The sequence below is a fragment of the Catharus ustulatus genome, chromosome 1, assembly GCF_009819885.2.
Source record: "Catharus ustulatus isolate bCatUst1 chromosome 1, bCatUst1.pri.v2, whole genome shotgun sequence".
Classification (NCBI taxonomy): Eukaryota; Metazoa; Chordata; class Aves; order Passeriformes; family Turdidae; genus Catharus; species Catharus ustulatus.
This window is the reverse complement of record NC_046221.1, coordinates 84,430,334-84,455,259: the sequence shown is the minus strand read 5'-3', so window position 1 is coordinate 84,455,259 and position 24,926 is coordinate 84,430,334. Positions and strand designations below refer to the sequence as shown.

Sequence of the window (24,926 nt, the reverse complement as noted above, 5' to 3'; positions counted from 1 at the left end):
ATGACAGTAAATAACCTGAATTATGTCCCATTTTACTCAGTATTTGAAAAATTATGACCGAGTTATGGTTATCAACTGGAGAGAGCTGATAAAAGAACAGTGTTCTAGAAAAATAAGGTGACTGACTTCACATGGGAGAGATTGAAGAGACTGTGGTCAACAAGATAGGAGTCTAAAGGAGGGAATCAGATAATGTTCATGAGGGAGAGAGGAGAGGGAGAAACAAAGCTGATGCAAAGATGGGGAAAACATCCTTTTTTTCTTCGTCTTTTTGTGGGAGGGATCTAAAAAGTTGCACGTTCCTGCTATGGATAAGGAAATTTACAGGCTTCTGCCCAGCCATGGATTCTTCCAGTTTCACTGGACATGTCAAAGAAGGCACATTCTGAAAAATGAAAACCTTTAAGGCGTTAGAAGCACACTCAATGATCACATTTCCCTCGACATTGCTGTTCAAAATTATGTGCATACTTTTTACTGAGCTATATATCCTCAATTTGCACTCCTGACACTGGCTTCTAGGCAACTGTTGCTTGTAACTTGTTCCAGCTTTTCAGATGACAGAAACAGAAGCACAACCTTTTTCAGAGTATGAACTGAAGCCACAAGTATGTACTAGTTGACTGCAAGCTGTGAGTTGTTAGCTCAGTGAAATTGTAGTGAATGTCATTCACTGTGCTTACACAATAGAGAATTCAATGTAGTATGTAATTAACAAATTAGTTAGTTACTGATTCCAGTGCTGATGTGACCCTCAATGTTTTTGCCCCTACAATAGTGCTTTTTTGCTGGTTGGCAGTGGAATTGTGTGTTTCATGGTCTTCTGTTTTGTTACAGGTTTTGGGCTGGATCCGAAATGGAGAGTCAATGTTGAATGCTGGGCTTATCACTGCTAGCTCTTTGCAGGAGGCAGAGCAGTTACAGAGGGAGCATGAGCAGTTTCAACATGCAATAGAGGTAAAAGCAACTTTTTGCTGACCATAGCCTTGTATTTACAGCTCTCCAATTCTACAGTTCTTGGATTCATGCTACAGTATTTTCGGTTTAGGAAAAACTGTTGAACTCATGGCTAAGAGACGAAAACACTTACTGAGAAGGTGGCTTTTGTTCTTATTTATTTTGAAGCTGCAGTTCCAGGTGAACATCTTCTCAGTACATTTTTGCATCTTTGTAAAGTGATAGCTGTTCACAGCAATTTTGCTGAAAATAGTTATTCCTTTCCTAGATCATAACCTGTAATGATAAATGTAAAAAAATGAAGACTAAATGAACCAGGAAGTGGCAGTTTTGTGTATTATGAGGTCATCCTCTAATGTTTCCGGTTTTATTTGAGAGTAGATTTCACTGAAACTTGTATACGGCGGTGTGTCAATCCCCCTGCCATGACTTCAAATTAAACTTACCAGGTTGGTCATATTGCTGCAAAAAAAATAATAGGCAGGGTTCTTAAAACTGATTAAAGTGCAATATTATTAATTTACCTGCACCAATGAGTAACTTAGTGATAATATTAGCAATATTATGATTGTTTGGGTAGACTATTACCAGAAGTACTCTACCTTGCAGTAACTCTTTAATGTTTGTTTCCTGTTTGGTAGAGTTTTATGCTTCCCCTCTCTTGATTTTTTTTTTTTTTAATTACAGTTTACACTGTATGCATCCTCATTTTGAGAGCTTTGGTAATTCTCAAGTATAAAAATCATGAGACCTTTAAGTATTTGTCAGTTTAAGAATAAATTATGAGGAAGCTTAAAAAATCTATGTTTCCTAGGCCATTCTTTACTCAGATATAATAATACTTAATAATATTTAACCCCTTAATATTTTTTTATTACTTGGCTTTAGGCAAGTATTTCTCTGCAAAGAAAAATCCAATTTAAAAAATTTACTTGCAGTCAATAGACAGTTGTCTTTTTTATTGATCTGCACACCTGCACCTTTCTTTGCTTACTACTGATGTGCCAAAGACTGAAGTTAAAGTTGTAAATATTGCCAAAATAAGATACATTTTTGTCATCGTTTTTCTCACTGTGAAGGGAAAGAAAATCAAACTGAAATTCATAATTACAACAATATGTAATGCAGCCTGGATAGATCGATCACATGTGGCTTAATGCTAGACACTATGTTAAGAACTGCTGTTTAGTGTTGATTTGATGATAAATCTCTGCAGGATTTATTTCCTTTGTATTTGCATAGAGAAGTCACGCAGTAACTAGTATCAGACAGCCATTTTTAGTTGATGGATGTTTGTGCATGTATAGAAGTGTCGTTGACACAGTGGAAATGTGAGCCTCTGAGGTGTCCCAATAAATGAACTGAGGTGCTCCACTGAACTCCTGACTTTTCACCTCTTGTCAGAAAACACATCAAAGTGCCCTGCAGGTTCAGCAGAAGGCAGAGGCAATGCTGCAGGCTAATCACTACGATATGGATATGATCCGGGAGTGTGCAGAGAAGGTCGCTTCCCACTGGCAACAGCTGATGCTGAAGATGGAGGACCGTCTCAAGCTTGTGAATGCCTCTGTTGCCTTCTATAAAACTTCTGAGCAGGTACAGAAATGCTGTATCATCTGTGGTCTGCCTTGGTTAATTCCTCAATGCAGCATAAAATAAGCATTACTTGAAAAAATGGTTGATGAGGTTTGGTTTGGTGCCTCGCTCTGGTTTTTATGTGGGAGTCAGATAAAAATCAGCTTAATCTGCTTGTCCACAGAAAAGTTTGGAGGGAGGTTGGCAAGATTACTTCCTCTGCAGTCAAAGCTTAAGCCCATTCAGAACTATATAGTCACAGAAGCAGAGAAAAATGAACAATTTTAGGGACAGCCTCTGAACAATTCTACATAAGCAGACCAGTGCTTGCAAACCTACAGCCAAAGTTTGTTGCCTTAAGTTCCAATCAAAACATGTCAGAATCTAGGGGATATATGTAAGGGGTAGGTTGGTTTTCTTTTTTTTTTGAGGCCTGAATTTTGATTTTTTTTCCTTACTAAATGGGTCTCTTTTTTCCTGAAAGGTGTGCAGTGTGCTGGAAAGCCTGGAGCAAGAATATAAGAGAGAAGAAGATTGGTGTGGGGGAGCAGACAAATTGGGTCCCAACTCTGAAACTGATCACGTTACTCCTATGATAAGCAAACACCTGGAGCAGAAGGAAGCCTTTCTAAAGGTAAGGTTGGGGATTTTTTGTGGTCTCCTGTGTCTTGCAAAGCATGCAGGCAAACAGCCCTTACAGTGCTGACATGGGTGTGGAAAGCAACAGTGCCTGTTCCGAACTACAGGTATGTCCCCAACTGCAAAGATGTGGGAAGTGGTGTGTTAACTGCTTCTGACAGTGATTGAGAGAATACTGCCAAGTGCATAAAATTGTAGCCAGTTTTATAAATACATTTCCTGTTGAACTTCAGTAGATGTCAGATCTCCCAGTGTGACTGAAGAGGAATTGGAAAGTCACTGCTTTGAGCAACTGTCACTCTAAAGAATTCTTAAAGGATGCTGCTTTGGAAGAGAAGTGAAAGTCACACAGTGCCATTGCTGCTTGTGCATCAGAGCAGCTCTCAGATGTACTGGGACTACAGAGGAATATGGAAGGAGGAAATTGCTAGACAGGCATCTGGGAGTAGTTGGGTTTTGTGTAATAGTCTTCAGATAAATGAAAGATTTTTGTTCCCAACTAATGTCCTAGTGAAGGAGGTTATTGATCAATGTGAATTAAATGTGTAGCATGTGCTTGCAGAGCAGTGTAACTAACTCCGTTATCAAAGACATTTTCCAGCATCACCATGAATGTCTACTAGGAGAATAAAACTTTTGTTAAAAACCTTTTTATTCTCATTACGCAGATTACAACACTCAAAAACATATTAACAGAACTCAGTGTACAGCCTAATAGATCCTTCTGCAGCTAGCATGTATTACTAATCTTTGTTTTAAAATGGTATGAGAAATTACTTAGTGTCTTTATTACTATATCAAACCATTCTACCTTTATCTAACCTTTTAAAGTAGCCTTCTACAATTTGTATGTTGAAAATGAGGCAGACAGCCCATATGTAGTATTTGATGTATGTTAAGATGAGCACAACAGCTGAGCTGAGTGCTTGCAATATAGTGGCAAGGACTGAAAGCTCTCAAGGCCTTGCCTTAATATTTTAAGAGCAGGTATTACTATTTTAGCACTTTTGCTTTCACTTCAGCAGAGCGTTCACTTTTTGTTTAAAATACTAATGGATGTTTTGGAATATGCAGGTGGGTACATAAGCATGTGCACTGTTTACACAGTAAGCAACTTCAGGTGACACATGGCACATACACTACACAAACTTCTCTGTGAGCTCTGAGTCATGCTGAAAGCCCTAGAGCAGGTAATTGCTTTTCAGGTTCTTCAGAAAAGAGGAATAGCATTTTATTTGGGGTCATTTATCTGCTTTATTTTTTTTTCTCTGCCAGATAAGGTGTAACTGCTATTTGGCAGAATATCTATTTTAATAGTTGTGTTGGCTTGGCTTACTTGTAGAAAAGATTTAACATGCGATGCTTTCCAAAACTGAAGAGGGTGACAAATGTACAAGAAGGTGGTTAGGAAGATCTTAAATCACTTCTGCAAGTGTATTTGTGCATCTTCAAATAAAGTTGTACCTCTGACTCTCTAGGCCTGCACACTGGCTCGGAGGAATGCTGATGTCTTCCTGAAATACCTGCACAGAAACAGTGTCAATATGCCAGGGATGGTGACACACATCAAAGCGCCTGAACAACAAGTGAAAAGTAAGGAGATTCTTGTTCTTTATTCTCACAAGAATGTGACCATCCTGTGCTTGGTATGTGTGGTGATGGGGTAGAGAAGCCTGCCCAAGTGGAAAGAGTCAGGCTTAACAGGAAACAAATTTGAAGGAGCTGAGAGTCTTCAAAGTCTCCTATACTCAAATGAAGTTGCTTGGAATTCTTTTATCTGCTACTTACACCTAATCTTCTTTCTATTTGAGACTCAAATATGCTGCTTTTATTGAGACAATGAGGTAGTAAATTTTCACATGATAATGTTTGGTCTGAAACCAAATGGGAGCTAATCAGTGTAAGCTTATTCAGTGTGTTGGTGTCATACATTCTATAATTTCCCTGGGAGTGCCCGAGTGATACGAGATTATTGCTTGTACGATGCCCTTGAGTTCTTCAGATAGTTTGAACTAATGTTGAAGAACTTCATAATGTATGGGATAACTTACATCATGTTTAAACTGAATGTGTCAACAGGTAGTAGCTGAGATGAGACTGGGAAGAGCTACTACATGAGGCTTGGCTTTTTCTAACATTAATAATACGCAGTACAGCTTTAAGGTACAATAAGCACTCTAGGGAATGGAGAGAGAGAGACATGCAGGGCTTTGAGGGACAAAAGTGCAAAAATTAATAGGGTATGCACAACTGATGGGTGTGGTAGCAGAACAGAGATCAGAGAGATTCAGAAGTAAATACTGCGTTTTAATAATTTATTGCCAGTCACATTCTGCTCTATGCATTTTGAAACTGTGACTGAGCACTCTGGCCATGCTACAGTCTCAAAACCTGAGAAGCCTAATTTCTAATTAAATGCTGTTTGCACCTACCCCAAGGGGAGTTACGTATATGATGTAGCCAGACTCAAAAGGAACATGGCAGTAAGTCCAGAGAAGAAGCTGCAGCGAGAAAAATTCTGAATGGGAGAAAGTGCTACACCAAGATGGATTAGAGCAGGTAGCCCAGAGAGGCAGTAGGATCTGTACCTGGAAGAATTTTTAAAACTTAGGTGAACAAACCCCTGAAAAACTTTGAAGTTAATCCTGCTTTGAAGAGGGGACTGAAACAGATGGCCTCCAGAGGTCACTTCCGCTCTAATTTATTTGATGCCTTTATTAGAAAAGGATATGTTCACTGCTTTACTTTAACTACAATGGGAAAACAGTTCATGTTAAATTTGTCCAGGAAATTTACTCAAGTAACTCAAGTCAAAGTCTGACAGTAGTCAAGTTGAAGATCCTCCTGTATTGAACATGTTGGAAATAAATAGGATATTGGCCATATTTTCACTCTTAAGGAAATAAATGGACTATGGCAGTTGAAACTTTAAGTGTTTAGAGCTATGACAAAGGGTTGTTTTTCCTCTCTCCCCAGCATTTATAGAACGTACAAAACAAAATCTCGACACAAATGCCAGCAGTATCAATAACTGAAACTGACGTTTGTCACTTAACTCTTCTTTCATTAAGAGACAAAGAAAACAGAACAGAATCAAGAAGGAGGTTATAGCTACCACACTTACTGAGTATTAGACAAAAGTTTTTAAAATTGACTTTTAATTGTGTAGGAACAATCATTCTGAGAAAAGTAAATGTACTCATATGAGGAAAGAATAGAAAGAGGTCTACCAATGTCCTTAAGAATAATAATTAGATGTCAGAACCGTATTACAGAACCATAGTGTTATGCATGTTCTGCGTACATTTAAAATTCTGGATGAGTGATACATGCTTAAAAAGCAACCAAAAAACAGCAGAAATCCCCAAGTAGAAAAAATAAGCTGTTGCTCTAATACTTTCCTCCCATAAACCATGTAATATATACTTCTGAGAATTAAACATGAGTTAAGATGGAACTAGTGGGGACTCCTTCCTGTTTGGCCTCAATGGTATGGTGGTAGCTGACCAAATGATATAAAAGTTCATTCTGTTCTTCAAGTTCTCCTTTCACCTTTTTTATCAATCAAGGTGAAAGAGAGGTTACAGATGTTCTAATAGAACATTACAACTCAGAGGTATGCTTGAAACTGGCAGACTGAAATCATATATAATTTATAAATTAATGCCTTAAAAACTTGAGTAATCCTTGAGTTTCTTCAGAATTACTGAATGTTTTTGAAAAGCCTCATTCAATGGCATACTTGATCCGTATTCCCAGATGCAGATTACGTTATCTGGAAAAGTGATGTCTTATTCTAGGCAAAGTTTTACTAAGAACATGTTCATGAGGAGCAGGAATTACAGTGGTATTGAACTCTGAGAGGTGCCCTTATGTCCCTGCATACTTGCATAAATATTTTCTTTGATAAGGGTACCCAGATACTGTCTCATTTAGGAAGGAATTGCGGCCTAAAACTGTGCTGTGACTGGTGGATTGAGTTGGTGACAATTTCTGTAAGCTCAGAAATGAGAGTATTTTCATCTTTGTTTTGGCTGCTAAGTCTGTGTGCATCTGTGTTACCTGTCTCTGCTGTACAGGCTGCGACTGAGAGCAGTTCAGGAACTTGTCTAATGGCGCTTATATTTTTAGATAGGTTCATAGAAGGGACCAGGATGCATAGAGAGAGCTGAGAGCTCTCTCAGCCTGGAGAAGAAGCTAAAAGTTTAGGGAACAATCCTAAAAAATGTCAGAATCAAAGTAAATGACAGCAACAGGGACTGTATTTCAGGTGGCTTGAGATACAGAGATGCTTTTCCAAACTTAGTATTAAATATTGATGTTCTATAACTTCCTTAGAGTAGTTTGTAGAATATTTTTTCTCCTCTGTCAGTCCAAGAAATTAATGGCACTAATACTAACAGTGCCCAGCCAAATATCTCTCACTGCCTTGCCATCTGTATCATGTCCTGACAGAACAAATGCTGTTCCAATTTGCTAAATTCCACCTCGCTTGCTCTTGTCAGATCTGCTTTGCTTGCGTCACTATCAAGATGTCTCTTTTTGTGTGGTGTGTCCAGTTGGGTGTGTTGCATTGTATAATGATAATTGTGTCCCACCCACTCCACCTCCCTGCCTCCCAAAATCTGGCATATACTCTGAGCAAGTGTTGTGGAGGTGACATAAGGCAGAAATAAAACTGAGAAGCAAGGGAGGCTCACAGCAGATCAGCTCATAGCTTGGCTAAGGGATGGATCAGCTGAGGCATATTTGAGGGGAGCCTGACCAGCAAAAAATAAAATCTTGGCCACAGTGACCACATTCCAACCAAAAGCAAATTCTGGGTGATCTCAGCACCCTGTGGCAAGTGGGAATATGGTCCTTGTAAGCAGGAAGATGTTGGCAGTGATGCAGACAGGTTTCATAATCCTCAGGGAGGTTGTGACAAGTGGTTGTGTTTGGTCCCAGATCTCTGATAAGGCAGACAAAGATGCATTTCTCCCCAGGCTTCCTGTTATTTGAGCTTCTCTGTCAAATTGTTTCTTGGAGTTGTTAGCTTTTGCAATGTAAAACATGGTGGACCTACACAGTGGGAGAGCAGAACGCAGAGACCTTAAGATTCCTAGCACCTGATAAGGTCCAACTGGTAATTATGGATTGTTGAAAATAGCCAGCTCTGGGTAGAAGTAGAAAAGCAAGTAAAGTGTTGGTGTAAAGAATAAACCTTTTTGTAGTCTCTTCTGCTTGTGCTGGCCCTCCCTTTTGGCGCTATGCAATTCCAACAGAATCATCTGGTGGAGACATTGAGTGTCCCCATGGGTCTCAGTGTCCCTCTGGGTTTGCAGTAGCTACAAAGTCAAGTAGGGCTGCTACTCTGGAAGCAGCAGTGGGTAAAGTGAGCTTCACAGGAAACTGCTAGAATTTCTTGTTTGATGGAAAAACCATAAGCATGAAAGAAACAGAGTTCAGATAAGGTCTTGTGCATATTGTAAGCACAAGGTCTGCCAGGAAGAATTTAAAAGGTTAGACATGTGGTATTTGGATGTGAGTTTTCTGATACTCTGGAATAACAAACTGTGGAGTTAATTATTTGATTACCTGGAAATTCTGTCAGGGTTCAGTGAACATTCATATTTAACAAGTAAGCTTACTCCCTTATATATTATTGGGTTTGATTTTTTTTTCAATATGGAATTACAAAATTAGTAATTACCTATTTTTATTACTTGGGTTTCTGTACATATAATGTTTGCTTATGGTGCATTTGATCTTGTGGTGACCCAAGTTTATAAATTTGTTCATCTGTATTAAATCATTAAAATACTTTATAGGAGACTGATATATTAAGAAATCCCTTTTTTTGCTTGAAGTAATATATTATGTTAAGCATGTTGTGATTACTAGTGCATGCTAATTCTTTCTGAGGAAACCCCATCAAATGCCATCTTTATCAGCCTACATTTTCAATCCTGCTATAAGCAGTGGCAGTCCCCATGTGACAAATATATGAGAGGAAAAAATACGTCAGTAGTAAGCTTTAATTGCATCTCTAGTTTCTTTAACCAGCACTTCTGTAAGTACTGAAAAATGAACACAGTGTTTCACTAATACTAGGAAAAAAGCAAAGCAAAGACATAACAGAAAGATTAAGTGTATAGTAAATTCTACAATGCAAAGTACTTCACTGATTTTAGTGTGATATTTTAAATTTGGTTGTCATAAGCTCTGTTTTAATTTCTTCAGATATCTTGAATGAGCTCTTTCAGAGGGAGAACCGTGTGCTGCATTATTGGACCATGCGTAAAAGACGTCTTGATCAATGCCAACAGTATGTGGTGTTTGAAAGAAGTGCCAAACAGGTGAGGGTTTCATATGAAAATCTTCTTTGGTGTGATTGAGAGTTGACATACAGTGTCTTCTCACAGTAACAAATTTGTCATTGCCTTCAATATTTCAAATGACTAAAACATCAGAAGGATAAAAGTAGCAAATTGACTTTTGTGCCTTCCCTTTAATACAGAACAACTAAATTCGGTGAGGCAACATGTCTGTAACTGTTGTAAGTTAAAGGTGATGTTTTGCTTCTGCCAGCTTCATCTGGTACTGGCAAATCTAATTTCTGCAAGCTTGTGTTTGACAAATCGTTATGCTTGTTGACTTTTACACACACACCTAATTTGTCTGGGGAAATTACAGGCAGCAGCATTTTTCTCAGATGTTGAGGAAAAATATCTAATTAAGTTGATTGGCAGTTCTAGAAATCTGACAAGCTGGATAACTCATTAAACAGTAATAACTGAATTACTTTGGTTTTTCAGTTCTTTCATGGTTTCCTGTGTGATAGATCCACCTCTTGGTATTTTGCTGAGTTTATCAGTCTGGAAAGAACTATTAAGTAACTACCAGACACACACAAAAAAATCTCCTTCGCTAATGAAAACACATGCCTTAAAAATAAGTAGGGGGTTCAAGGCAGAAGTGGTAAGTAGATTGATCTGTGATGGTTTTTGTTGTTTTGGGGGGGGTTTTGACACTGGTTATAAGACAAAGAAAGGAAGCTGTCTGTTGCTGCTTTGATGAAAAGGATACAATGCCCACAGTGTAAAGTATAGTCAGATCCTCTTAAAAGAGCTCAAAAACCTCATTTTTTATTTCTTTTTGACAACTGATTTAGACAAAAGTTTAAATAGTATTGGTCTGGTTTGCTCTCTTGAAAGAATTGTCAAGTCTGCCTTTCATGCTATCATAAAGAAATTAATGCTAGATGTATCTTGGAGTGAATTTGAAGTCTGATACTTCTTTAAAACAACACCACCATCCCTTCCCTGCCCCCCCCACCCTCACCTCCCCACCCCACTTTTGAATAAACCTCTGACAAGCACATGATCTACTTGTTTTTGTGTAGAGATTACTAACTAACAGTCAAACACTGGAGATAAAGATCCGTCAGCATTTTCATTGTAAATCCCATTTTTCAGCAATCACCAGTTCAGTCATCAAAAAGCAAAGCGAACCAATCCATATATGGGACTCCACAGCTATTAGCCAAAATGTTCTCTTCATTTAGATGTGTTTTTGGAATTTGGAAGAACCTGTTCTTAGTGCTTTCAGAACTTGATGCCCTTGTGATGGAAAAGATACCATAGTAGTTTGCAAGCACAGTGGTAGATTCCCAAATTCTTTTGGAGTTAAGGGCTTATGTGATCCCTGAACTGATTTCTCCAATTATTGTAATGTTACCTCAGGTGAAATGAAAGCTGATCTAAACTGTAGGAATTAAGATAAAGTTGAACTTTCTGTCATACTGTGCTTCTAGAGACCTGCCAACAAGTTATGAAAAGACAACATTTCATTCTCATGGCAGGGGGATTGGAACTATATGATCTTTAAGTTCTCTTCCAACCCAAACCACTCTGTGATTTGGGGAGGGGAAGCTTTTTGTTCATCATTCATTCCAGCATGGTGTAATAATGCCACTAAAAAAGGCAGAGGTTAAAAAGTTAAAAGTGAGTATTAGATGTTGTTGGTTATATCAGTGCTGTGCCTGTCCACATCAGTCTTCACTTGCAAAGATCGACATTAGAATGACAGTATGTGTCATAGAGGTGGTTGGTTGAAATGTTGCTTTTTTGACAGAAGTGTAAGAGTTGTCAGCTTGTTTCTATCAGCAACATTTAAAAGTATAGGACCTATCTATCCATCTATAGGCCCTATCTATCAGGCTTGCACCTGCACTAGTATGTGATGAAGAATATGACATCCTGGCATTCACATTTGGTGTTGAATTTTGAAGGCTTTCTACTCACTTCAGGTTTTGCACCAAGAAAGAAAAGCATTTGAAGTGGAAGTTAGGGAATCAACGTTGTTTCATCACAGCTTTGAAGCACTTAAATCAGTGGTGGAATTATAATACAGACAGTGCCTTTTCAGATTCAGTGTAAGGTTATGTGTGTGAGACGTACATATCTACAGTCCACCAAGATAAATCTTTTCCTGTACCTGCTAGTATGGATGGATAAGGCTCATAATTTCAGTTTATCCTTTTAAGGCAAGAGTGAGAACCCACCTGCAGTCTACTACTTTTTCTCTTGGGGTATTAAATTTTTTTCTAGCGTTCTGTGTATTTACAGAAGATACACATGCATTTAGTAATAAGGTGGTTCTAAGCAAGCTGTATAAAACTCTTTGAACATCTACTATTAGCTTTGTCAGAAACGAGAAGTTTCTATGCTCGGGTCCCTCTGCCTGCTGCTGTAGGAAGCCTTTGTTGAGAGCTGCCGAGCAATTGTCAATTAGATTTTTACTGTTATGCAGCAGTTGGAGATGACTCTTGCTTTTTCCAGGAAGCAGAGATTCCTCATGACCACTGAGTTGTGCTTAAAAAGGCAGCAGGTAATGTGGGTAAAACATAGATAATTGCATGTATCAGCATTTTTCATCATAGTGAGCAAATGAAGTGTCAGGATGTGGAAGGGAAACAATTTTAGTTTGCAATTCTTCATTTGTGTTTTTTTCTACTTATACATACATGAATTGGTTTAATGGACACATCTCAGTGTTCCTTCTCCACTACAGTTTAATTTCTAGGAGTACAGACCACACTTTGTGAAGCTGGAATACATGTCAGCAAAAGAATGAAGTGATAATTAAATCTTACATGCTTGGAAAGTTTTGTCTACCTGCTTGTGATCTTATGTACATTTTTACAGGTTGGAACATATGTATTTCTGAGTATAACTGTCCCATGTGGCACTAAAAAAGTGATTTTTTTTTCCTTATTCCTCAGCTAGGGAGTATACTATGAAAACTGTGAACACAATTAGCTAGAACCTTTCAATAGTGGACTGCTGTAGTCCTGCAGTAGTGGACTTCCCTGAAGTGTTTGGATTCATACATCGTTTTTAATTCTCTAAGCATTGCTTCATAGACTAAATGAATTATTTCAGAGTTATGAACCATTTGATATTGCAGAGGTATTGGATGATTGCCACAAGTGACATAGAATAAAATTCACCTGTGGTCAAACTGTGTGTTTTTTTGGTGTGTACTGATTACAGATGGTTTCTACTGGTAAAAAAATACTGCCTTTCTCTTACTTTCCTTCATTATTGCTTTATTTAGGCCCTGGAATGGATTCATGACAATGGAGAGTTCTATTTATCCACACATACTTCCACTGGTTCCAGTATCCAACACACTCAAGAGTTGTTAAAAGAACATGAAGAATTTCAGATCACAGCAAAGGTAAAATAATTTTTTTAAATTATCACAAAATCACATAATACTTAGAGTTGGAAGGAACCTCTGGAGATCAGTTAGTGAAATTACCCTGCCACGGCAGGGTCCCCAAGAGCAGATTACACAGGAATGTGTCCAGGTGGGGTTTGAATGTCTTTGCAGATGGAGACTTCATGGCATCCCTGGGCAGCCTGTCAGTGCTCTGCCTCCCTCAATGCAAAGATGATCTTGTTCAGTTGAGATGGAACTTCTTGTGTTTTAGTTCATGGCCGTTAGTCCTTATCCTGTCACTGGGCATCACTGAAGAGTCTGGCGCCATGTTCCTGACAGCCACCTTTGAGATATTTTATATTTTGGTGAGATCCTCTCTCACTCTTCTCCGGACTAAACAGGCCCAGCTCCCACAGTCCCTCTCCTCATTAGAGAGATGCCTCAGACCCCAAACCATCTTTATGTCGATCTACTGGATCCTCTCTATTAGCTCCTTGTCTTTCTGAACTGTGAAAACAAGAATTGAAACAATACTCCAGATGTGGCCTCGTTAGGGTCAAGTAGAGGGTCAGGATCACCTCCCTCCACCTGCTGGTCACACTCTCCTGGTGTACCCCAGGATACCATGGCCCTCCTGGCCATGAGGGCACTGCAGGCTCATGCTCATCCACCAAGACTCCCAGCTTCTTCTCCACAGAGCCTAGTAGATCAGCACCCAACCCATGCTGGTACTTGGCGTTATTCCCCCCAGGCTGCAGGACCCTGTATTTATGCTTGTTGAACTTCATTAGATTTCTCTGCCCAACTCTCCATCCTATCAAGGTCCCACTGAGGTAGCACAGCCAGTCCCCTCAGTTTTGTATTGTCAACACACTTGCTAAGGGTGCATTCTATTCCTTCATCTGGGTTGTTGATAAACGTTGAATACAAGTTGAATTATGGAAGATTTGAAGCTAAATAAAACAGTTGAATTCCCCCTGCCCATCAAAAAATCCCCCAAGGATGTGTCATTCAAAAGCTATTTACTTGCAGTGGCTTTCTGTCTATATTGCTGCTGACAATAGAATAAACCAGAAGATAACCAGCAGATATTCATTGTTACTGAAGCTCCATGAGCCCTACGTGCTGTTGATTTCTCGTGACAAAATCATCGTGAGGTAGCTTTAAAATGTTTTCAATACCTACAAACCTTTCAGGGCCTTTGATTTTCACTTTCATACCTTCATGATTATGGGTTACTGAATGTTCATTTAGGTTATAAAATTGAATAAGCTGTATTATTATTCAGCTTATTAATTGGACAATAGTAGAAATATTAACACTTTATTTGTTAGGTAACTCGTTTTATTAAAGTATTCTGTGCTTCTGTTGAAGACCTTTTTGAGTCAGGCAGTAGAATGTAATTCTGCATCTCTGGAGGCCTTTACAGAGATGCAGATGTCACTCCTGAGGCTTACCAGTTTTCACAACGTGAAAGGACAGGACAACCATTGCATGACTGAAGTACCTGAGTTTTTAGCCTTGTCTGCCTTTGTTTTGTTTTTGGCCACCCGTTCAAACTGTCACCTGTTTCTTCCTCTGGCTCGCCAACCTTCATAGAGAAATAATTAGAGCCCAGGAAAGTAAGCAAGTGTCCATTTGTCTGAAGGATCACCTCAGAAGAGACTTGGAGATGCTCACGGGACATGTGGGAAGGGAGAAAGGCAAATCCAGAAAGAACAGAGATCACTTTTGATCACTTTATTTCCTTTGTCAGCCTGCAGATGATATTGGTGCCTTTTTGAAAGGATGTTGTTTCTGTCACTCCCTTGGCATTTTGTTACCTCTTGGGAGGATATGTTAGCCCTTGCTAATTCTATACTGAGAAGAAATGTTTGGATGAGGGACCAAACATTTGGATGAGGAAACAAAAAGAATTAAGAAAGGGACAAATTTGATTTTTCAATAATGTTAGGGTCAAGTTTTTATTGACTATTTTGCTTAACCCCCTGCTAGGAAGGGCCCTGACAGTACACTTCACTCATGACAGAGAGAGAGGTGGATGTATAAACTCATCCATTGTGGATGATTTGTGATTTACATGAAAGAAAGTGCATAATCTTAGGCAGCTTGTCAATTGGGGAAAACACTTACAGATTTGGTGGTAACTACTTGTTTCTGTTAGTTTGTCTCAAACAACTCTGTGCCAACAAAGCGTAATATAGAAACAATTTAAAGAATTTTGTCTTAACCCATTAAAGAGTAAAAGCATATAACAAGCATAAAACTTACTTCCATCTCAGCATTTCTGTAGTGTCTAAAGGAAGTAGATTCTTGAGACTGTGGGCCAGATCCAGTACCAGTGCTTCTGTGCTATTGAACAAAGTACCCTCTTTGGCATCAAATGCCAAATACTGATGAAAGGAGTACCCATGCTGAAAGGCTTGCCTAGCAGAATTTAATCGCTGGGTTAGATATGAAGTATATTTTTCAAAGAAAAATAAACAATCTGCTTCTAGTCATGTAATAATAAAGCTCAAGGAAACCTACATTAATCTTGTGCTATTTTATTAGTAAAAGGTATCTGTTTAAAGGAGTTCTGGGAAGAGAGGGGAGGAGGTAGCTTCTTCAGTTCCTTCTCTAATTGCACTTAGTAGCAGTTAAGGCAAAATGACCCCCTGCATGACAGGTAGAGCTTGTAACGGTTCGATATTTTCCTGTTTTCATAGCAAACCAAAGAGAGAGTGAAGTTGTTGATACAGCTGGCTGATGGCTTTTGTGAAAAAGGGCATGCTCATGCAACAGAGATTAAAAAATGTGTCACAGCAGTGGATAAGAGGTACAGAGACTTTTCCCTGCGCATGGAGAAATACAGGACCTCTTTAGAGAAAGCTCTGGGTATTTCCTCTGATTCCAATAAATCGGTAAGAAGAAATTTGAGTGTGATGACAGACAAACAAGCTTTACTTGCATTTGATTTAGCTACCTTTTTCTCCTGTCTCCTTCCTTAATTAATTCTTCCTTTTTTAATAAAGAGCAAAAGCTTGCAGCTGGATATAATCCCAGCCAGTGTCCCTGGGTCAGAGGTGAAACTGCGCGATGCTGCTCATGAGCTTAATGAAGAAAAACGAAAGTCTGCCCGCAGGAAAGAGTAATACATTTATTTATTTTTAGTCAATAAGAATGCATAAATCAATCCTGAAAATGAAACAACTGTCATGGCTTGTCTGGCAGCTTAGAAATCATATAAATGGTAAAAAGAGAGTGATAGTACTCAGTATCTCTTATTGCCATTTATTCACATGCTTGTTCTCACAGATAATTCTAGTATACAGAATCTTAAACTTTCAAAACTGTTAGACTTCTTTTAACATGCTTTTTTCCTTTTTAGAAATAATGTGAAATAAATGTGTAATGGGAGGAAGCAAGACAAAAGTTAAATTACTGTAGCAGTGAAAAGTTAGAGAAAAAATTCCATGTCCTTCCCCATTTATTTTTGTCCTGGTTAGTAATGGAGGGATGTTACCTCTTAGGTTTCCTTCCTCTGTTGTCTCTCTTCACATTTCAGTTCTCAGATTTTTCTTGCTGCAGTGGAAAAGCAAAAGCTGATGAGGAGAAAGATGTATTCTGGTTATTACGCATTCATAGTGGTTTAACAGACTGAGATCTGATTATTCTTTCTGTTGTCACCTAAGGTTCATTATGGCTGAGCTAATTCAGACAGAAAAGGCTTACGTAAGAGACCTCCGGGAATGCATGGATGTGAGTTTTCTTTTATTCACTAATCTTTGAAGGCAGGATTCAATCTGTTGTTTTCTGTTTTTTTCTGGTTTTTAACAGCTGAGCATGATTGATTGGAATCATAGGATCAAATTAAGTAATTTTACTGCTGTTAAGAAGAAGCTTAGAATTACATCTGAAAACAGCCATTTCAGAATTCACCCTATATGTTTTGCCTTTGTTAGTACTGAGTTTCAGTATTTGTTCCTTTCCCAATTCATAATTGTGTGTAGGGTTTTTGTTTTAGAGAGAGGAGGGAAAAAGGAGGGGTTTACTTTATTTGCTTTGCTAGCAATAGGGGAGAGCTTGTGCTAATTCTCTTATTATCTGTATCACATGTTTTGCTACTAGCTGACTTTTTGAATAGAAATTCAGTGAGATTCCATGGAAAAGTGCCCAGTAATTGTTATGCTGAAGCAACTAATGTTCAGTGGTAGCTGTTGCACAGAGCATGAACTTCTAGACTGCAGGACATGACCTTGATAAGGAATATCGCTGAAGCATTAGAAGTTGTCAAGAACACTGTGCATTTTAAATGATGAAGTCTCAGGGACTATGTTAAATTGTCAGTTTTAGAACTTGTATTTCACTGTCAAAATCACAAGGTATATTTGACACAGACAGCACTGTCACAATTGAAGATAAATGCTGCTGTGTGATCTTTGCCTAGTTTCTCTCCAGGAATGCATACTTACAGATAACCTGGCTGCATCTGTTGAGAGTTTATAATCATTTTTCACACATCTTTTTTGTTCTGGGCAGACCGTATCTATGGGAAATGACAAGTGGAGTCGAGGAGATCCCGCCTGGTATTGTAAACAAAAGAACACATTATCTTTGGAAACATGCAGGAATTTATGAGTTCCACAATAAGTGAGTGACTTATCTTCCATTTCCATACTACTGCTAAATCCAAATGATGATCAGAGGGATTTCCTAATGAAAATATTGTGTATATCAATAATGAATGCTTTCCCATGAAAAAAATTGAAATATTTTCCTCTTGCATTGCTAAATTATTTCAGCTGTCGCTTTTGCAGAGAGGTAGGTACACATTAGGAATTGCATTTTAAGTCTCAGGCATCTTCAGCATTTAAGAAAATTTTGGATACATCAAAATTTTGTTGTAGGTTTATCAGTTGTTCTAAATAGATGAAAACTACTGAACTCAATAAAATACAAACAGCACAAACATTAGGCCTCTCTCATTCTTTCAGAGCCCTCATTCCTGAGATCCAAATGCAGCTGTTAGTGGGAAAGAATAGGCCTCCCAGCTCTTCTTTGGCTCTTCATAGCTTCTGTGGAGATGCCCCAGCATCATTACATTTACTTGAGTACAGAGCATAAAACAGACTTGTCCACTCAATTTCTTCTGAATGGAGTGGTTCCTGGGGGGATCTATATACAGAAGTCTTGCTCTGAATCTTCCTTCTTTGTTATTTCCTGGTTGTGTACACATTTGTGTTGGGTTATGACTCTTTGAAGTAATAAAATATACCCTAGCATATTCCAGGCCCCAGTTTTGCAGTTTTTTGTATGCTTTGTGTTAACTTGGGAACTCAAGGATCCAAAAAGTAATGTTTGTTGATGAACGCTTTTCTTGGAACTGAAACCAGTAGGAAACCTTCTTAATAGAGAACAACAGCAATGACTAAATTTTTGTTTATTCTTATGTATTAACTGCATGCCCACTGGTTCAATTTCTGATCTTGTCATTAGAATTTTTATTGAATTATATTTCATATTAATACTTTTATTACACATTTTTACTATTCAGATTACCTTTATTTCCTTAACTCATACATTTGGTATTACTAATGGCCTTCTTTCACAGACAATAGATCTGAACAAGTTGCTGTAATGAACATTTTTCATATACTTTGTACTATTTGTTTCTTCTCTACTCACAGTATATTTCTCAAGGAGTTGGAAAAATATGAACAATTACCAGAAGATGTTGGACATTGCTTCGTTACTTGGGTAATGAACTCAGACTTAAGTTTAGAAGTAGAATGGGGGAATAGGAGGCATGATGGGATGAATTCTTCCTCTCAGATTGCTTTTTGATTTGTAAAAGTATCTCATCCTTCAAGTTTAAGTAAAACGTGTGTCTTTAACTGAGAAAACAACAATTAGGGCACTCCTGTCAGATGCCAGTCCTTAACTGTTCTTGAAGTGTATATGCAAGTTGCCTAAACCTGTGTGGAGTTTTGGTTTGTCTTAGCTTTGAATAACCTATTTTTATATACATAGCTGTTGTTTTCAGTCTTACTTGCCTGATACATATTTGTACGTTGCCAGTTTGAGTGGAAATATAATTCTGTACAACTCAGTTTCTTGATAGGGAAGATAAGCCCTCTGATTGATAATAGTGTAAAAAACTTTGAGATAGGAGTGATGCTCTCTGATAACCTTTGTGAAATTGCATTTTGTTCTGCAGGCAGACAAATTCCAGATGTATGTTACCTACTGTAAAAATAAGCCAGATTCCACTCAGCTGATACTAGAACATGCAGGAGCATACTTTGATGTAAGTACATCGTGTCCATCTTAAAAGCATGCCTTGGCTTTCTGACTTGTGTATTTGGGGTTCTTCTCAGTGCCTAATTTGTTAAGAAAATGCAAGTTTCCTGTTAATAATACTGCCATTTACTAAGCTGTCAGCTTAAGGAAATCAATCCTGTTACTCATGTGGTTAACTTCCATTGCTCAGTTGGTGTTACAGTGCTGTTAAATCAGATGTGAAAAGTCACTGTGGAATACCAGAGAAGTTCAGAACTGGAAGCAGGTTCTGGCAACAACAACCAAGACATGAATCTTCAGCGTACACAAGCACATCCTGCAAATCTTAGCGTTTTGATGTGCTTAGTTTGCATTGTAGGTAATAGAAACAGAAATCTTGGTTAAATTTTTGGAACACTTTTAAACTGTAATTGCATGTAGTGATAATTCAGTTCACTGCTGTTATTCAGAAGGGCTGAACCTGCTTATTCAGTCACATGGCTCCATGGTCTATATATGTAATATTCTGCATAAAAAGGTGACTAAAATGTAGATATGTTAGAGGGTTTAGGGAGGAATTTTGGCCACGGTGAATGAATTTTGGTTGACAGATAATTCAATTAGAGTGCTCTCTTTTTCCGTTTTTTTTTTCCTCAGCTGATCCACTAGCTGTGTAATGACACCACAATTTTTTTTAGAATTGTTTGTACAAGTAGAGGGAAGTAGAGGAAATCCCTGAAGCCCTAGAGGTTAATCTCAAAAGTCTAATCACTGAGGAAATGGGGTTTCTAAACATTGTAAGACAAAGCTTTTCTCTGGAGCCTCTGTTAAGTTTTCAGTGTTTGTAGAAGAGCAAGTAAGTTTCAGGAAAAAAAATCCAAGAAAAATTTACTAAATTTTAAACTTTAAAAAATAACGCAGGGCTCTGATAAAACTATTAGAAATAAATTCTTGCCACCACTTCCTTTGATCCATCTGTTTTACCACCATCCAGAGCTCTCCATCCCCTAATACACCTAAAGTGTATTAGAAATGTGAAGACTTAATTCTGTGCACAGAGAACTCTAGCGCTTCCACTGATGACACCACTGGTCCATGTGAAAATACGATGTGTGTTCATGTGTATGCCACTTTGGGAATTTCTGATATTTTAACCATTGTTAGATGGCACATGGCTGTGGGGTATAACTTGCTGGTTGAAATTGCTTGGTTGAAATCGATCCAATGCTATGATAAATGGCAGACCCTATCAGTGGAGTTCAGCCCCAGTTAGTACTTGAAGTCTAATAATCCCATTTATCTATCAGATAGTTCTGTTTCCACCTTAGCTTCGTGAGGTCATTCATTTTTCTGTTTGTAAGTGGCTGTTTTCTTTTCAAGTGCTTGGTAACCTCTTTCGTTCAGTCAGAAGCTGCTACTCAGTGCTCCCTCTGGTGGGGGATGAGGCCATCTGTGGCTCTTGGCACTGAAATAGGAGGGGATGCTGAGGAACCTCCACCTCAGCCTTCCTGGTACTTCTGCCTCTTCCTAGGAACACTGGAATGTGAGGGTTTTTCCTCTCTTGCAAGTAGCAAAAGAAGTACAGACCTTACTGTTTTTTAAAAAAGGTGTTGCCACACTTTCTATGTCCCTAATTGTTGCTCTTTGTACTTAGATTTGTTGAAATGTTTCACAGGTACTCTCCAAGGTTATAATCTTCTTTTTGTACCAAGTGAGCAGGCAGAAGCACAGTATAATGTTCATTGTGCCTATACTATCTGGTTATCCTAGTTTTTTTGTTTGGTTTTTTTTAATGCTAAAATAGAATTTGTAGTTAGTGTATATTATTTCATATCCCTCAAAACAATTTACATCTGGATGTTGCTGCTCACAGTCCTCAAACGTTTGCTTTTTCCACGTAGGAAATACAACAACGACATGGACTGGCCAACTCTATCTCCTCTTACCTTATCAAACCTGTCCAAAGGATAACAAAATACCAGCTTCTTTTAAAGGTCAGTATTAATTCAGGGTTCTTCATCTGATTCTGCTGGTCATAGAAAGGCAAAACTCTTGCTGAGATCAGGAGGATTTTTCTACTCTGCTCTCTGAGACTCCAACATCCTGGGCAGCTGCAAATACTGCTGCAAAATTTCAACTGAAAATGAAAGAAGGCATAAACAAGCAACTTTTTGTCCAGATTTCTGTAAACCAAAAAAAAGATACCTGTCTACTGATGTTTACTTAGAAAATATAATTTGCATTTCCAGGGTAAAAAAGTAATTCATGGATATGTGTCTATAAAACCATTTTTGTAATGGTTTCTACACCACATTTTGGCAAGCCATGCTGATGGTATTAAATACTGTAAAATAGATAATAATATATTTGTTTATATATAAAACTGTAATATAACGTATCTATGAGACACCTAATATGTGTGTGTATCAGTAAATGCACATAGTGACTGTACCTGCAGAGCTGTTGCACAAAGAGTTGCTATTTGTAATGTTGCCTGGAAATGTCAAGTAAATGGTAGCTGTTAAAATAAGCACAACTTTTGGAATCCTGTAGTTAGAGCTTTTACTCAGTGGAGAGATGTCCTCCCAAGTGAGCAACAGTGTTCTTGGGCTGTGCTGGGTCTCTGTTGGGTGGCAATGCTTGTTTTGTTGTAGCAACCTACAAAAGCACTCTAACTGATCTGTGTCTCTCCTTTTTACTTGAGAACAGCCATGTGTGATTGCTTTTGAAATTTCTGAAAAACATTAGAGGCTATTTCAGGTCACATTGGGTGGAAACAGATCTGTCATTTTTAACTGAAGCTTATTATTTAATTTCCACTTGCAAAGAGTTGCAACTTAGTCAAGTTATAGAAATACTGTGGGCTGTACTGTTTCAGAAATTTTTAGGTATTAATTCCAACAATTATTATTATTTTTAGTATTAATATACTTTAACCTGTTACATTATGAAAGTGGTGGGATGGTTTGGTTTCACCATTGTTCACAGAGCCAGATGTCTTTGCTGCATAGTAAAGTGGATTTGTCTGGTGGTTGCTGGGTTTCTGGGTTAACTGTCCTTTTTTTCTTTTTATTTTATTTTTTTTTCTGTAATAGGAGAGAGATGTATAGCATGATAGGTTTAAGAGCCTAAAACTTAAACGATAGGTGAAACATTTTACAGTTTTGGAAATTTTGCTTGTTTTTCCACATTGGATTGAAGCCACTCTTCTTATGTGCCTCTGAGAGATACTTAGCTACTGTCACTGTTCTTTGGAGTTGCCATGCAAAATTTAGGTGTGTTCATGTGGTGTTTTGCTGTGACGGTGGTATTGGCAGTTGAATAAAAATAATGATCGTAATAGTAGAAGTCGCATGGCTTTCCCTTTAAAAAGGGAAAAAGGAATTTAACCTGAGGGAATGAATTAAATGGACCTTTTGAGTAACAGAAGGAACACAATCTGCCCTTTTGGTTATGTAACCTACATTTTATCTTGATACTGTTCAAATGCTTAAAAACTGTGAGGAAATTTGAATATCAGTTCAGGTGATGTTATGTTAAATCTGTGGGCTGTTGAATGGGCAGAGAACTAAATTCTAAATACAACACTTCAGCATGTTTAATTTTCTAACTTCTATCCATTAGTTAATGCTCAATTGTATTGGAAAGTTTTGTCTGTAGGTTGCTTTTAACTGTGTGAACACAGAATATTCATTCATGGAATACACAGAATAAGACAGTGTAAATTCTCTTTATCAGCAGTTGTACAGACCAGGTGTTTGGTGCAGTGGAGCAATGACTAGCATGGAAGGTGGGAGGGGTCCTTTTGTGTTGCCCTGCTTTCCCCCATCTTTGTGACTTGGCAGCTGCATTGTCCTGGATTTGATGTAGCACAACATCTGATAACTTGTCTGTCCTTATCAAAAAAAGTTTTATTCTTAATATGACTTTTAAAGATTTCTTACTAAGCAGATAAACCTGTTTAAATTAGAAGTGGTGAACTGATAGCTTGGGCTGCTCCTTGGAAGAACTGATCATGATAGAAACAAGTATACTGTCATGTCATTGGCAGAGTAAGGAGTTCGAAAAGATTGTATGTGTCAAAAATTATTTTTGGGTTGTTAGAACTACTCTTCAGTTGTCTGTCATACTAGTGTGAAAATAAGTGATAGAGAGTTGTTTTTTCTGCTTGTCATTGCAGGAGCTGCTCACGTGCTGTGAAGAAGGTAAAGGTGAGATTAAGGATGGCCTGGAAGTGATGCTTAGTGTGCCAAAGCGAGCCAATGATGCCATGCACCTCAGCATGCTGGAAGGTAGGATTCGAGCTGCCTTTCCAATTCACAATGTGCTGCAGATTAACTTTGTTTTGTGAACATGTTCTTTTCTCTGGGTTTGTATTTTTCATACCATTTTGGCAGAGCTATGTAAGATGCAAATTTATTCAGGAAAATAATTGTTACAGACAGCTGGTACAGTTTTATTAATTTTTTCAGCATTCTTTCACCTTGACCTATAGTTGTGCCACTGCAGATTTGAAAAGCATGTAGGCCAATTAAATAGTCCACTACTCACCCAAAATGCAGTAGGTCAGATATGCTGGCTTTGGCTGCATTCTCTAACCAGTATCCTTAGCTTATTTGTATGAGGCATGTAAGTGTATTTTTGGTGATTTTGATGATTTATGTATCAAATAATTGTCTCCAAGATGTTTGTCTTTTTCACATCTGTTTGCTGCCTGTTCCATAACAGACTTCTGGTTGACATGAAATCTATCTTCTGGCAGTAAAATGTCAGCATAAGCCAATTTAGCCCAAGCTTAAGCCAGCATAATCATGTTCATGGCAGACAGTGGAGGTTGGATGTAATGCATCTATGTGCTTAGAACAGCTTCCTGCCAAAATCTGTTTTGCAATTGGCACGTTATCATGTTATAATGGTGCAATCATACATTTAGTAATAAAAGTGTTTTTCTTGGGCATTTACATTTTTTGAGAAAAAAGCAGGGCCCTCTTATCCTACAGTTACGGAATAAATACTTTTAGGTGCTTCTAGTCAATATGCCTTTCCTTCCCCTCTGCCTTCTGGTAGTAGCATGCATCTTGTTGTGGAATTTCCAGTATTGTGCTAGTTACTGTAAAACTTGCCTTGGTTTGACATGTGATCCTTGATTGTATGAATGCTCCAAATCACTTCTGTTCCTTGATTTTAAACGGTAAGGATGTTGATCAGTTTACAGAATCAGTTTCAAATTTTTGTTCAGGAGGTGGTCTTAGTATAAAGGCTGACCAGCTTTGGTAATAATCTTTTAACACTGGGAATGTGACTCTGGAGAATATCCTAATCTTTTCCATAAGTTGGTTTTACAACAAATCGTGTGCATTGTTGAGTCATCCCATGTTGGACAAATATAGTGAATGAGCACATTTCCTCTTTATGTCTCTGGAGGATTTTGAATGAACATCCTGTCGGAACTTGCCTCTGATCCTCTCCATACTGTTGCCCTGTTCAGAACATGAGGTCTAGCAAGCAGTATCTATTTAAAATACATGATACATACTCAGAGGAGTATGGTTTTGTTATCCTCCAACTCTCAAGCTGTGTATTAAACTGGAAGAACATGGTACCATTAAAATGGAAGTAAAATCATTAGTATTCTCAATCTTCATTTTTTTTCATTATGTCTCAATACTAGTGATCCAGCTGGTAATTACTTTACTGTGGATCAATTCTGGCATGACTAATAGCAGGCTGATTGTATCAGCTCCAAGCTGCCATGTTTTTCCATCCTCAGTTGGAACACATTTCTG

General features: G+C 38.1%; 1 protein-coding gene across 1 annotated transcript in view; it reads left to right on the top strand.

Annotated features, from left to right (window-relative positions):
* TRIO (trio Rho guanine nucleotide exchange factor) overlaps nt 1–24,926 on the top strand; it is a 257,013-nt gene that overhangs the window by 150,239 nt on the left and 81,848 nt on the right. The window contains 16 exon segments of the mRNA XM_033082574.2: nt 838–957; nt 2,362–2,553; nt 3,017–3,166; nt 4,650–4,764; nt 9,394–9,509; nt 12,772–12,894; nt 15,588–15,782; nt 15,894–16,009; nt 16,554–16,621; nt 17,403–17,458; nt 17,460–17,490; nt 17,493–17,511; nt 18,549–18,618; nt 19,079–19,168; nt 21,042–21,134; nt 23,321–23,432. Coding sequence (XP_032938465.1) covers nt 838–957; nt 2,362–2,553; nt 3,017–3,166; nt 4,650–4,764; nt 9,394–9,509; nt 12,772–12,894; nt 15,588–15,782; nt 15,894–16,009; nt 16,554–16,621; nt 17,403–17,458; nt 17,460–17,490; nt 17,493–17,511; nt 18,549–18,618; nt 19,079–19,168; nt 21,042–21,134; nt 23,321–23,432 — 1,666 coding nt within the window.